At 43.3% G+C, this 14,388-nt stretch overlaps 1 protein-coding gene across 4 annotated transcripts in view; it reads left to right on the top strand.

The window, feature by feature from the left end:
* NAV2 (neuron navigator 2) overlaps window positions 1–14,388 on the top strand; it is a 406,244-nt gene that overhangs the window by 369,038 nt on the left and 22,818 nt on the right. For 3 of the 4 annotated variants that reach the window (XM_019551621.1, XM_019551619.1, XM_019551620.1), the window contains 7 exons: window positions 1,900–2,045; window positions 4,635–4,643; window positions 5,071–5,243; window positions 10,713–10,866; window positions 11,917–12,076; window positions 12,510–12,610; window positions 13,987–14,082. In XM_019551621.1, coding sequence (XP_019407166.1) covers window positions 1,900–2,045; window positions 4,635–4,643; window positions 5,071–5,243; window positions 10,713–10,866; window positions 11,917–12,076; window positions 12,510–12,610; window positions 13,987–14,082 — 839 coding nt within the window. The remainder of the gene's footprint in view (window positions 1–1,899; window positions 2,046–4,634; window positions 4,644–5,070; window positions 5,244–10,712; window positions 10,867–11,916; window positions 12,077–12,509; window positions 12,611–13,986; window positions 14,083–14,388) is intronic. The other variant, XM_019551622.1, reaches the window with a different exon arrangement.

Here is a 14,388-nt window from a genome sequence, read left to right as displayed (position 1 = left end):
ACTGATACAACCCCTCTCTAGGTCTCTCTCAGCCTCACTCCAGGCCTCAGACCCCTCAGTCTCTGCTCATAGCCCCTTCTCCAGTTGCCAGACGCCTTGGTCTCTCCTCCGGTCCCACAGACCCCTTGGTCTCACCCAACTGCTCCCTTAGCCACCAGATCCTTTGGTCTCTCTCAGGCCCTATTCCAGTTGCTAGAACACTCAGTCCCTCTCAGGCCTCTCTCTGAAGCCCTCAGACCCCTCTGTTTCACCCAACTGCTCCCTGGGCTACCAGGCCCCTTGGTCTCTCTCCTGGCCTCTCTACAGGATATCACCTCCTCTGTACTTTCCTTACCTCTCTCCAGGCCCTTGGCCCTGTCCAACCCTGTGCTCTAGTCCTGGCTCCTTACTGGGCCACTGGACTGTCATGGTCCCGGACTTCTCTGGCCGCTCACTGGGCCACTGGATTCTCAGGGTCCCAGTCTCTCCTGGCCCCTCACTGGGCCTCTCTCTATTCCTGGCCCTTCACTGGGCCTCTGGACCCATAGATTTCATAGATTTCATAAATATTAGGGCTGGAAGGGACCTCAGAAGATCATCAAGTCCAGCCCTTCACCTATGGGATCCTGGTCTTCCCTGATGAGTGCTTCTTTTTTGGGGTGTGCTCCCCTCCCCCTCCATAGGGTCACCCACAAAGCAGTGAGAGCTGAGGCTTTCCAGTACCCCATCCTTGCCTTTCCCTGGAGTGGTTCATGCATGACATTTCATGGAGGCTGCCTTGCCACAGGCAGCCCCACCACACCAATCAGCTCCAGTAGGGTATAGTTTCAGGTCTTACCCAAACCTGATCTTACATGTCCTATGCCCCTCCTGGGCTGCTAAGCACTGGACCCCCTGGCTCTGGCTCCAGCTCACTCTTGGACCCACCAGCCATCATCTTTCTGGGCTACATGCCCCTTGACTGCCTTTTCTTTTGGCTGCAGCCGCCCAGGGACCTTTGGCCGCTCCTGGGCTCTGGCCTCACCTCAAAGCCAGTTGAGAACTACAGGCCTGCTCCCCTCTGGTAGTTTCCACTGTGGTCTGTTTCACCCTTTGGCCCCTCCTGGGTCCTGGCCCCTGCACAGGCTAGTTGAGATTCCCAGGGTCAGTCCTCCAGCTGTCAGTCCCCTTTGTCTCTGTGGGTCCACCCTCTTTGGCCCCTCCATGGGTCTCTCTCTCTCTCTCTCTCTCACTCTCTCTCTCTCTCTGCAGGTTCAGAGCCCTCCATAGGTCTTGTTACACAGCCCCTTCCTTCTTTCAGTACAACCTTGCCCCTCAATAGGCCCACAGACTCTCCTGATCTCTCACTAGGCCCTAGTGCACTTGGTCCCTCTCTCTGGGCTCATCTGGCCTCTTAACAAGACCCAGGCATAGGAAGGGGTCTGAGCTTTCTCTCTGGGCTCTTCTTGCCCTTTAACAGGCCCACAGACTCTTAGCCCCCTTCTCAGGACTCTGGACCCCACACAGTATTCTTAGGAACCTCCTCCATATCCTTAGTTCTTACCTGGGCCACTGGATGTTATTCTCCTTTCTGGCATTCAGGAGTGGTAGCTTTCCTGCTGGTTGATGTTCCTGCACCAGCTCCCAAGTGCCACACAAAGTAAGGACCACAGTCCTGCAATGCCTTCTTCACATTGCTAGCTCCAGTGATTTAAATTGTGGTGGTTTGCTAGAGGACAGGTTTTCAGGATCACATCTGAGATATTAGTCATATCATGAGTAAAGTACCTACCAATATTGCCATACAATGCGTTATTGTGTGCAAGTGATTCTAGATGTGCTTGTTTCCTGCAACACATTTCTCCTTCTGCAGAGTTGACTAATCAAAGGAGAAGCTGAAATCTCTTAAGTAAATTTGACAGTGACTTTGTTAACATTCAGGTACTGGAACTACCCAACCTGCTGACCTGCGGATTCGAAGGCAACATTCTTCAGATAGTGTCTCTAGTATTAATAGTGCTACTAGTCATTCAAGTGTGGGAAGTAACATAGAAAGTGATTCAAAGAAAAAGAAGAGAAAGAACTGGGTGAGTGTATTTCAATAGATTGCATGGTATAAATGTAAATTTATCTTGTGGATGTGTAGCAAGATCCACAGGTCAGCACAAGGTTATATACCACTTGTGTCCTGTCCAAACTCAGTTTTAAAGACATAAGTGAATCTTAAGTAACACAAATTCTACATATTCTCCCCCCCACCAACTGCAGGTACATGAACCAGGGAGAGCAGAGAGCCAAGCGGTCTCATGGAGTGTAAGACATTCTGGGAGTCACAGCTCTCTTGACTGGCAGTGGACTTTGCTGCTGCCAGGGGAAACTTTCACCCCATATTATTGCTGCCGAAGTCCATGTCTAGAGGGCAGAAAAAATGCTGAATTCAGTAGCAAAAAATAGGGGTCATCTCTCTCTCCAGAGGTAGCAAACTCCACTTCTGTTCTACAAAATTATGATTCCCAGAATGTCTTGCACTTTCTGTTTCTTTCTGAACACATTGCCTGTTCTGGCACAGAGGCTTGCAGAGTGACAGGCAGGCAGCCAGAGGCAGAGGCAAGCAGTAGGTGAGGCACCCCCACTGCTCCTTCTGGTGCCCCTCCCCTTAGGTGGCTCCTAGGGCATATGCCCCACTTTCATGCCCCATGTTACACTACAGCTGTCTGCAGGATGAATTTTACCTTCGCTGACTAAATCATAAAGCCCACAGTGCCAACAACTCTAAAGGACAAATCCTGGTGAACAGATGTGTTGTCTAGGGAAGATTCTAAGTACAGTATGTCATTTAAATAAAGTACATGCACAATGAGGGAGTGTTAAGTTTTTTGATGCTCATAGCACTGTCTTTTTTAAGTACATAGACAACACTTTTCATTTTATCACAGGCTCTGCTCTGAATAGCATCATGGCATTTTTAAATAAAAATAGCAGCTTTTAGGATTTTGTTACAATAGTCTTTATTGTGATAGTAATAAAAGATTTCAAAATACTCAGATTTCTTTATCTTGCTCATTATGTATTGTATTTAAGGTACCGTGTACTGAAGGAAAGGTGCATAAGAACTCAATTTTAATTAGTTCATTGTTATCATAGTAACATTAGGTTTATTGTAGTTTGGGCCAAAATCCTTAGTTCCTATCATATAGGCAGTGAAACAGTCCACACTCTCCAGTGAATTTAAGTCATCCTTAATTGTTAGTTCAGCAACTGCATAAAAATATATCTATGCTACTACAGAATGCTATAGTTGGTTCTTGTGAAAGTTTATTCTGTAATTATAAGTGATCCTGTTCAGGTTATATATGAAACTGCATTTGTGTCATTAAAATACAAAAATCCATTTGAACACAATTTCAGTTTAATGTTTCTTCTATTCAGTGGTTTCAAATGTTTGAATTCCTTCTTTATAGCAACACTATCTCCTTACCCCCTTTCCCAGCTTCCCCCCGCCCCCCTTGTCTGAATGAAAACAACGGCTTCCCCACAATGCTCTGCTGCATTTTAATTGTTGGGGCACTCTGTTGGCAAGGTGGATTTTAATTTCTTTCCTCCTTGTAAGCTGTTGATAAATCCCTTTCACTTAAACCAGTTTAATCCTACACAATTAGTAAGGCCTAATTCAGCCAAATATGTTGCTATCTCTCTTTTAGTCTTGCGTTAGTAGTTAGTTTATGTTATCATAATCTAGAAGGTCTCATCTTAAAATCAGTCTACACCTCTCATTCATCATGCCATTTTTCTTAAAAGTAGTTTAGAAAACTTTGTTATTCTGAAAAGGAGAAATGCACAGGGTTTTAGTGAATTTGAAAGAAACAGCAAATGAGCAAATTTTCATCCAGCAAATGAGCACATGTAAAGAGTGGAGAGTCTTGAGAGCGGAGAACAGGTATAACATGTTAGATGTTTCTTTATTAAGTGGAATTCAGCTGAATTTGGTGAATGTAGTATTTTTTTATTTGACAAATCTTTTGATGTGTTCTAAATTCAGAGCCTCTCATTACACAGGAAACATTATCTCCTGTCTCTTCAGGCTAAAATGAAAATACTTTAAAGACACTTGTTGCCACTGAAAATTTGGCAGAATATAACACTCAGCATCAGTTCTTGTTTACCATCCTTTTAAACATATATATTCTGCTGCTATAATATTCTGAAATGGGATTTCAGGGAGAAATCATTTTAGCTACAATACATCTGTTTTTTCATTTGTTTCATAAAGGGAGGGATGCTATTGAAAGTACTTTTTAGTTGCATGTAGGTCAGAAAGGCCGAGTATTTTCCCCTGTTGAACTGAGCACACAAGGAAGGCACAATTTACAGTGTCTCAAAAAATAGTGAGGAATTTATAACCCAAGCAAAAAAAGTGTGATTTAGGTAGTTTAGAGACTGATCTGTATGGCATTGTTCATGTGCTGTAAAAATTGCTGTTTGTTGTGTGAAAGATCCATTTTAGGAAATCGTTTCAAATGCTTTTTGATTCCTGTTTAAAATCATTTGTTGTGTGCTTGTGATTTATTGGTCATGTTTGTCTTAAAAATCCAAAGCTTTCCCCATCACTGGCTTTATCTGTTAAAATTTGTCTTTTTTCCTTCCCCCTTCCCTTTTGCTTGCGCTTCTTCTGACAGGTCAATGAGGTAAGGAAGACTTACTTTAAACTATAAAATACAAAGCTAACCCATCCATTTACATGACTAACCCTGTCAGCATTGGTAACCTTGTCTCAGCCATGTTATGTTATAACTTTAAGTTGCTGTAACACTGTTCTAAAAAGTTTCTTCTGCTGAACACAATTTTGTAGTTGTAATGAGAGAGACGGTCTAGAACCAGGAGACATCAACATCCAGTCCTTTCAAAGGCCTTATTGTAGATTCACATTTTAATCTTAGAGAATGGTTAAGGAGATTTTATTGTTAATCTTCCTCCTTTCAGCCCCTCAAAAATGTTACATACCTGTTGCCACTTTATTGGAAAGATGTGCATGTTAGAGTCTTTACTTGGTGGCTTAATTTGTTTTTCTGATAAATCCTCAACAGTGTCTCTATTGTTATGGTCTTGTTCCAGTTACGCAGTTCCTTCAAGCAAGCTTTTGGTAAAAAGAAATCACCCAAGTCAGCATCTTCTCATTCAGACATTGAGGAGATGACTGATTCTTCCTTACCTTCATCACCAAAGCTACCGCACAACAACTCAACTGTTTCTACACCATTGTTGAGAGCTTCTCATTCAAATTCTCTGTAAGTGAAATTTCTATTTTTAAAAGTGTTGATTGATTTGGGAATGTATTTTGCCTTAGAAAAGTATTTTAAGGACAGTGCAACACTGATTGAGAAATGCTTGTGCAAAATGAGGGATTCCATATTTTATATGTGTATTTATTTATCCCCTTAGTGGGGTCATTGCTAGGTGCTGTGCATAGATATAAGCAGGATGCTCTACTAGATGAAATCCTTTCTCTGTTGAAGTCAGTTTCAAAGGGTGCTGGCAGACATGAACATCCCTCCTCCCCAGTAGCATTTTACCAGAAGAGGCAGTGCATTAGTTTGACCCAGCTCTGTAATGTCTGTATAGATCAGGTGCTTCAGCAGGCTTTTTTGGTCCTTTATCTAATAGCTGGTTTCATCAGCTATTTGGTAAAAGCACTGAAAAGCCACACTGAAGCACCAGATCTTTATAGATGTTGGGAGAGCTGAGTCCATCTAATGCAGTGCCTCTTCTGGGCATGCGCTGTGCTTGGTGTGGGGGCTCGCCGAGTTTAAACTAAAGCATCATTTTGGTTTTTTTTCATGTCTGTAAATAGCCCAAATGCTGACTTTGGAACCAGAATTTTGTCTGATACCTGCCTTGGAGATGTTGCACTTTAAATAAATAAGATAGACAAAAGATGGCAGAAAGCCTTTATTATTAAAATTCCTATTATCCCAATGGTATAGCTAGGAAATATGGGCATAGAGCAACAAAACAATTTCACTGTATATAGAGAGAATGTTTGTAGTAGAGCTGGGAATTGTAGTTCTATATCCTGAATTCCAGTGCAGTGCTATGTTACTCTTTGAAACAACGACACTACTTTTCTACTGTAATGTAAATCAACAGTTTACGGGGGCAATCTCTCAACAGCTTGTATTGTGTAAGGGAAGTAATTGCAACCAAGGTGATCTTGGGCGGCAGAAGTAATTGAATCTCCTGCTTCTGCTAACAATGAATCTGGCATATAGCTGACATCTGGGATTTTGGGTTTTTTGTTGGGTAAAAGCATCACATGTTCTGCTAAGTGTCAGTGACAAGTTTGATTAAGAGTGATTGGACTACTTCTGCTTAGGATGGCCAGAATTTTACCCTGAACTCAAACGGCAAATGAATGTGTTTTGGTTTGAGTGAAGATTGTAAGCTTAAACAGAAAAAAGACCCTGAGAGCGTCATGCCTTTTATTTTTAGATTTCCACTTTGCCACTTGACTCATTAGGTGATCTCAGTCAAATCCTGAGTTTCTCCCTGTCCTAATTTATCCATTTATAAAAAGGGTATCTTAAAGTTAGGCATGGCTGCAGAAGCGGAATTTGCAAATCCAAGTTAAAGGTTCCTAAGTCCCTGGAGGGAAAGGGTGTTCTGAAGTGCTCCAAAGAGTTAGTGGACAGACATGCATGGCTGAAGAAGTGCTTCAAAAATTATCCTAAAAAAATGAGGAACATCCCTTTTATGTTTCCTGAATGTCCATACATTTCACTGGCCTTCTAGTATCCCATAGTGCCCTGCTCCACACCAGCTTTCTCTAGGGAGAATAAAGGGAGGGATTCCTTGCATGCGTGTCAGTCTGGTCTCTGGAAGTCCTCAAGGACAACTGAGCACACAGAAGAGCATTTACTGGCTGTCTGTGTCACTCCCTGGGGCAGGAGGAGTGTAACACTGTGGGATGCCAGAATACTAGGCACCCCCATTTCACTACCACTGGCTGGAGACCACTGCCACTGCCCTTGTAGTGATTTTGAAGTGCTCCTTCAGGGGGTCCATATGTCTGTAAAGCACTGAAGCATTTTGAACCCAAAGCACTCCAGTCTGGAGCAGAATTTGGAACGCTTCAGGTATGTACCAGTTCATGGCCTAAGTTGCCTGTATGTTGAATAGGAAAGGATAGGCACTCAGTGCACCGTGCAAGCCAGCCGGTGGGAAATGCCAAAGTGCAGAGTATAGCTGAAACCCAGCATGTCTGTTGTTTTTAGGTTGTAGTTATGTGAAACTAAGGGCTCGTCTACACATGCAAATAAGTGCAACTAAATTTAATGTGCATTAAGTGATGTTTGGCAGGTGTCTACACGTGCAGGATTTGGGACTAAAGTTAGTGCACTTGGCGGCCCTGCCATGTGTTCCTGTGGCCACTGGAGGGAGCTATGGCCACATGGCTGCCAGAACTTGGAGCCATGCTGGAGCCAAAGCCAGCTGCCAGCACTTGGCAGCCATCTTGGAAGCTCTGATCTCTGGTAAGCTCCTTCCCTGCAAAGGAGCCACATGCACAGTGTAGGACCAATTTGAATGAGCTCCCTTCTTGCCTACCCTGCCTCCCCGTACCAGGGCTGCCCTGCCCCTGCAAGTGGCACTCAGCATTCCACTGCTCCACCCCAGCCCCTGCTGGTGATGACCAGCACCCTGCACTGCTGCTGGCCATGGTGCTGGGCCCAGCAGGCCCCTCTGCGTAGGCCACAGGAGAGCCACATATCCACCTGTGGGAGCCCCTGCCTGACCCCCTTCTGCACTCCCCACCCAGACTGCTTCCACTGCCGCCCACATACCCCCTACCCCTTGCCCACCTCTAGCACCACTCTCAGGACGCACGTATGGATGAAACAAAAAAAACTTTATTGCCTTTGAAACCCCCATCCCTCCCCCCTTCAACAAGCAGTGCCCCTCCATCACCCTTCCCATCCACCAACAATGAAAAACCCACTTATAAGAGACAAACTATATACATATTGAAAACTATTTACAATATTTTGGTTCTTCATGCCCAGAGTGAGGGGCAATGGAGTGGCTAGGGGGCAGAGCTCTGGGGCAGACGTCTAGCACTCCAGCCCCTGGATGTTCTCCCATGAATCCGGGGCCATGGCTACCCCAATGGGTGGTGGCCTCATGCAGGACCAGGTCTTGGGCCACATGGCATGGAGGATAGTGGCAGGGCCAGGAACCCACCTCACCTAGCCAGGACCCTACCTCAGAGCTCACAGAAAGCCAGGGCCCTTGCTTCTTGGTTCTTCAGGGTGTGTTCCCTTAGCCTTTCCCCTCCACGGGGTCACCCTCAAGGCAACGGGGGCTGAGGCCTTCTGGCGCCGCATACTCACACTTCACTGGGGAGGCTCCAGGTGTGGCATATACTGGAGACTACCCCACCACCAGCAGTCCCACCACACCAACCCCAGCAGGATGTAGTTTTAAGTCATGCCTCAGGATCAGGAGCCTCCTGTTATCATCATAGCTCCTGCCCTTACCTCCAAGATGTCTTGAGCAGCAGCTCCAGCCAGGTGGTGTTCTCCTGGCTGGTAGAAGCAGACTGCCTGCCTTGCTGCTTAGAGCCCTATTCTTACAGGGAACATCTGGACCCTGTTCCCAGTCAGGTAATTGGGCCTGTTTGGGTTGCAACCAGCTGCAGGCTAGATTTACTGCTGCTTGTGACCCTATAAGTAACAGAGCACACCCTGCGCTCTGTTACAAACCCATACTTAGACTAAGTTGTCTTTTTATGTACAGTGATAGTAGCTTCTTACATAATAGTCTCCTTGTTGGAGCACTTGCCCAGAAGATGGGAGACATAGGTTCTGAAGGTGTCCAAACTTGCATTTCCTCTCTTTGGGGAATGTCCTAATTAAGAGCATATAGAGCAAGGGTGAATGGGACTTTTCCTATCTCTCTTGTTGAAGCTAAGCTCCTGCATAGAAAGAAGTGCAAAATTCATGGATCCAGAGAGAGAATAAGCCAGGAAGAGGAGCTGGATGCTGTATACATTTTGCATTAACGAGCCATTAGATGAAATACAGAAATAGCAATGAAATCCAGGACTAGGATACAGTCTTGCTTGTTTTCCTTCTGGACCCACAAGCACTCCTGTCTGTGCTCTTGGCTGCCTTCTTTCCCAGAAAATGAGTTTGGGCCCTTTTTGGCAGAGTAGGACCTAGAATTCAGATATCCCACTTCCTTGGAAAGGGTGCTGACTACTAAACTATCCTGTATGTCGGTGTGAGACTTGCCCTAAGCATTGCCACAGGTTTGGTCTCCCCCAGTGAAATACTTAGGAGCACCTAGGCTGTGAATTCCAAATAGCTTTAGGTGGGAGATGGATGCCCAGCCAGATGGTGCCACCTCTTGACATGCACAGTAGCTGAACTTTTGGCAAGTAAGTTTTCTGATGAAAATATAGGCATGTAGGTGGAGACTCTGGTGCCTGGGCAATTAGGTAGGTTTTCTATGAATCACTTTCTTCTAAGCTTCTAAGATCCTTTGAAATCTCACTCTGAAATTTTGATAGCCGAAAATAAAGAACTGTCCTCCATTGTAAGATTCATGGGTCTCCCATTTATTAGCCCTATTTTAATTCCTTTGAAATCGTTACATCCTCCAGAGTTGTAAAAGAGCTAGAGTTATTCTAAAATTAGAAATACATTTTATATATGTGTATGTGTATATATGTGTGTGTGTGTGTGTGTGTGTGTGTGTGTGTATACACACACATATATATGAGATGCTGTCTGCAATCAATCAAAATATTCTGTCTGGAAAAGTTTCTGAAGAACCAACAGGCTACAAAAGAACTGAGGAAAAAAATCAAAATCTTCATCTGCATTTGAGGAATGCTAAAGTTTATGGATTTTGGCTTATTTGCTTTCTGGTGGTGGAGAAAACCTCTTTTGTTAACTTATGAATTCAGAGAAGTTTAAACTGGACCTGATGATGATTATAATACATAACATTCTTACATAAGTTGAAATATGCTTAATAGCTTTACACATGGCAGTGGTTCAGATGGACTGGAAAGTAGAGATAACAGAGTACAGTGTGACAGTATTTCAGAAAATGCTAATGTGGGTTGTAGTGTCATACTTATGTGCTGAAAGGTTTTATAGCCAGATTCATTTTTTGTCAGGGAAGGGAATTAAAATGCCACCAAAAATTTTTTTAAACATGAGTGAATAAAAACAAACAGGAAGTTATTGTGCCTGAATAGATATAGCATTCCAGTGCCCTCAAGAATCATTTAGGGAAACGCAGCTGTGAACACCTGGTGAACTTTAAATCTTTCTGCAAACTCATCAGTCTCCAAGTTACTGTTGCTACTGCCAGTATCTCTTTACTTTATTTATATTTGCCATGTTTAAAAGGTTTCCTAGCTGATGATTCCTTTGAAAAAAATATTAATGCTATCCAACGATAGCATAACAGCCAGCATTTAATTCCATACGCTAATTGTCTTATCCTCAAAACAGCATCTTTGCTGATAGAGACTGTTAGTGGTATTTCATGTTCTTTGTCATGCTCTATTTATCTCGTCATTGAGGGTGAAAGCAAAAACTGAGGTCCATCCCCCAAAATATCCCCCCAGGTTTGTCTCAGTGAACCGAAGAAAGTTGTTTTAACTTTGTTAGCTAAATGCTCAGAAACAGCATTTCAGAGTATTGTTCCCAATCTATCTTGTTAACTGCCCAATTTAAAACTTTCTGCAGTATTTCTGAATGCACTGACAGCGAGGCTGAAACAGTCATGCAGCTACGGAATGAGCTGAGAGACAAAGAAATGAAACTGACTGATATTCGTCTGGAGGCCCTTAGCTCTGCCCACCAGCTAGACCAGCTTCGGGAGGCAATGAACAGGATGCAGGTGGGAAGAAACAATTTAACAAATATGTTACAATTTTCTTTTATCTGTTAAAGCAGGGCTGTCCAACTAGCAGCCCAAGGGCAGCAAGTGCCCCTCAAGGTTAGCATATGGCCCATGGGTTCTTACCTTACCACCATTGCCCCCCACCGCTATTGCTTCTGCCACGGCAGCTGGGTTCTTTGGGTTTCCCCACCCTCTTCCAGCTTATACTTCCTGCACCTGCTTCTAGGGGTGGGGCAGTGCAGGGTGTGGGTGTCCAGGTACCCAAGCTGTGAGCATGACAGGTGGCTAGGGTGTCTGTGTTGCCTGCATGGAGGGAGAAGGGGCCAGGCTGCTCATGACAAAGGAGCTTGGATGCCTTCACTGTAGGTGGGAGTTGCAGCAGGGGGAGTTGGGATGCCTGTGTGTGGGGGGAAGTCCACGAGGAAGGGATGATGCCCGTGTGTCCAGCAGCCCCTGGGATGGCAATCCACATCTTGTGCAGCCCTTGGCACTGCAGTCCATGTCTTGTCTGACACCCAGAAGTTGGACAGCCTTGTGTTAGAAGACCAGCCGTGTAACCTCCGAGTCATTTGTCTCATGCTCAAAGGAGGTCCCATGAAACTTTTCACCAACATATTCATGTTAGCCCTGGTATTCTGCCAAACATCATGCATTGTGAATAATCACCTTCTGCCGCCTCTGGCATTACAGTTTCCACCTTTTGATCCATTTCTGTGGCACTTTGTGTAAAGTGTCATGAGTTAGAGTGCAGACTTTAAACATCTGTAGGCACCCTGCATTCCTGGATCCACTGCTGCATAGCTTGCACTGAACATTGGGAAATTCCAGGGTCCAGAAGCATTATAATATTCTAAAGGGTTTTTATGGTTTGATTGGAAGCTGTGTTTTAAAAAATAATTTTGAATTGCATCTTATTAAACTACTTGAGGTTTCTTCTTAAAAACTAACTTTGTTAGTTTCTTGAGTTTATACTTCACCTATCCACAGTGGAAGTGAGAAATCTTATGCCTTCCTTGTGCTTCCTAACAATTGGCTTTTCTTTTCCAGAGTGAGATTGAAAAGTTAAAAGCAGAAAATGATCGGTTGAAGTCTGAAAACCATGGCAGCTGTAGCAGGGCTCAGTCTCAGGTTTCCATTTCATCCTCCCCAAGACACTCAATGGGTCTCTCTCAGCACAGCTTGAACCTCACAGAGTCTACCAGTCTCGGTGAGTATAACTAGGAAGGCGGTGACCAGGTTTTATTCTGTATTTGGAGCATTCAGTTTGGTTCTCCATAAAGAATAAAAGGGTAAGGATTGTTAATGGCTAAGGTGTGAATATACGTCAGCAGCTAGTACAAACTTGTCTACTGGTGTCATAGTTTGGTTACACCCGAGAAGTTAGCTTTCCAATTATGACCTCAGCTGTACAGGATTGTGTTCAAAAGCTATTTAACTGCATACATTTAGCAAAGGGATATTTTTGTAGGAAAGAAAATATAGGGTAACTGAGAGTAATAATTTTCAGTGACCTTCCCTTTTTAAGAAATACCTTCGGTTGTTGTAGGAAAGCCAGTAAACTTTTAGTTTTGTCTCTTTGAATATGCCCTTTGTTGCTGTCAATGTATAACTAGGAGTCTGCTGATGTTTTCTGTTCATAGACATGCTGTTAGATGACCCTGGTGATGGCTCTGTCCGAAAAGAAGGAGGCAGGCATGTTAAAATAGTTGTCAGCTTTCAGGATGAAATGAAATGGAAAGAGGTGAGTTATGTATTTCTGCACCCTTTCTCAGCCATGAAATATAGCTGGCTTGGGATTTAATCTTTATTGCAATGCAGTCTGTTTTGCATGTACTGTATTTGTTTGCAAAACACATTTAAGTTTTCCAAGGAGTTTAGGTCCAAGGAAGCAACAGGGACACCAGTCTCCCAGCAGAACCTATGGATCCAGTGTCAGGAGTTCTCCAACTTGTCAATCCAGCCCAAACTTCTAAAATATATAACAGAGTCATATTTTAAACCTATGCTCTGCCAACTTCACTAGTCCTTCAGATGTCCATTGTTCATATTAAACTGCTTAAAGCAACAGTTTTAAAGAATCCTGGATGTGCAAACACATTGCAAGTACTGTCCATCATAGTCTACATAATACATTTGTAATGCATGCGTTAATCTGGTTAAACGTCATCAAGCACCCATTTTGCCAGATAATTATGAATATTTGTTCTTTAATAAGCACTTGTGAGAGGAAAAGTTCATATCATTCATCTATATCTACATATTAAAGGCAGGGAGAAAAAATGATCACCCACAATTTAATAAAACTGGAAAATTTATCAAATAACTGGAAATTAAATTGGGTCAGTAGATCTGTTTTCAGTTATACCAGTTGTGCATTGAATTGTCTTAGTAACAATAATTTACTCAGAATATATCTACAGCTATATCTATATATTAATAATAGATATATTCAATTATATCTGACTACAGTGTACTCATGATCAGAAAAGTGTCTCTGGAAAATGGCATCCTCTTATGTGTTTTGGAGTTAAGCCTGCTGTCTATAGTGACTGAAACTAGTTTTTCTTCAGTTAGCAATAAACATCCAATGCAGCTATGGAAGAACAAATTGGATTCTGTTCTTTCTGTTCTGCCTTGGATGTCATGAAGAGAAGTGCCAGCTAAATTCTTCAAGTGTGCTGTGATTTATTACCTCTTTTGATTTCAGATTCCAGATGGAGTTGTTTGAAATAAGTAGAGAAAAATTGTCACATTCAAACTGAACATATTTGATATTAAAGTGACAGAGAAAATAAATATGTCACTTATGTCCTGATTATACCAGCTTTGGTTCTTTTAAGGTCTTCATCTCTTTTTGCTGACCTGTACTTCCTTGTATTTAAAATCCTTTATGGTTTGAATTTTGAGTACTTTATAGTAATATTTAGGAGTTTAATTGTCTTTACCATTGCAAAGTGTGTTACGGAGGACAGAACAAGAGGCTGGATAACTCAAAGTTTACCTTCTGGTGTAACATAGGCATGTACCAGGATTCCTAAATAAATAGATAACTTTCATAGGCCAGACTAAGTCATGATTTAGCTTTCTTTTAATTTTGATATGTTTGTTTGTAATTAGGATTCCAGACCCCGTACCTTCCTCATTGGTTGCATTGGAGTCAGTGGCAAGACAAAATGGGATGTATTGGATGGGGTGGTTAGACGCTTGTTTAAGGTAAATAAAGAGTTTACTGAACATTTGAATCTTTCTACCCCACCTTGTTTTGTGTAATCAAAGAAGACCACATTTCATCCCAAGGCAAAGACAGTCAGGGCATGTGTAGATGAAACAGGTTCTAAATTGAAGCGGTGAGTTTTAAAAAACACTGCTTCAATTTAGGGCTGAATAAACCCCCGTGTTGTGCACACACCCCACAGACTTACCTGCCTCTCTGGCAGGGAGGGGAGGGTGAGCTGCCAGCAGGCAGATCAGGCCCTGGGCTGCGGGGGGGCAGTCCTTCCATGGCAGCAGTGCCCCCTT

The sequence above is a fragment of the Crocodylus porosus genome, unplaced genomic scaffold (assembly GCF_001723895.1).
Source record: "Crocodylus porosus isolate Cpor-Errol unplaced genomic scaffold, CroPor_comp1, whole genome shotgun sequence".
In the NCBI taxonomy this organism is placed as follows: Eukaryota; Metazoa; Chordata; order Crocodylia; family Crocodylidae; genus Crocodylus; species Crocodylus porosus.
The sequence above is the reverse complement of the archived record's forward strand: the minus strand, read 5'-3'. Positions and strand labels throughout refer to the sequence as shown.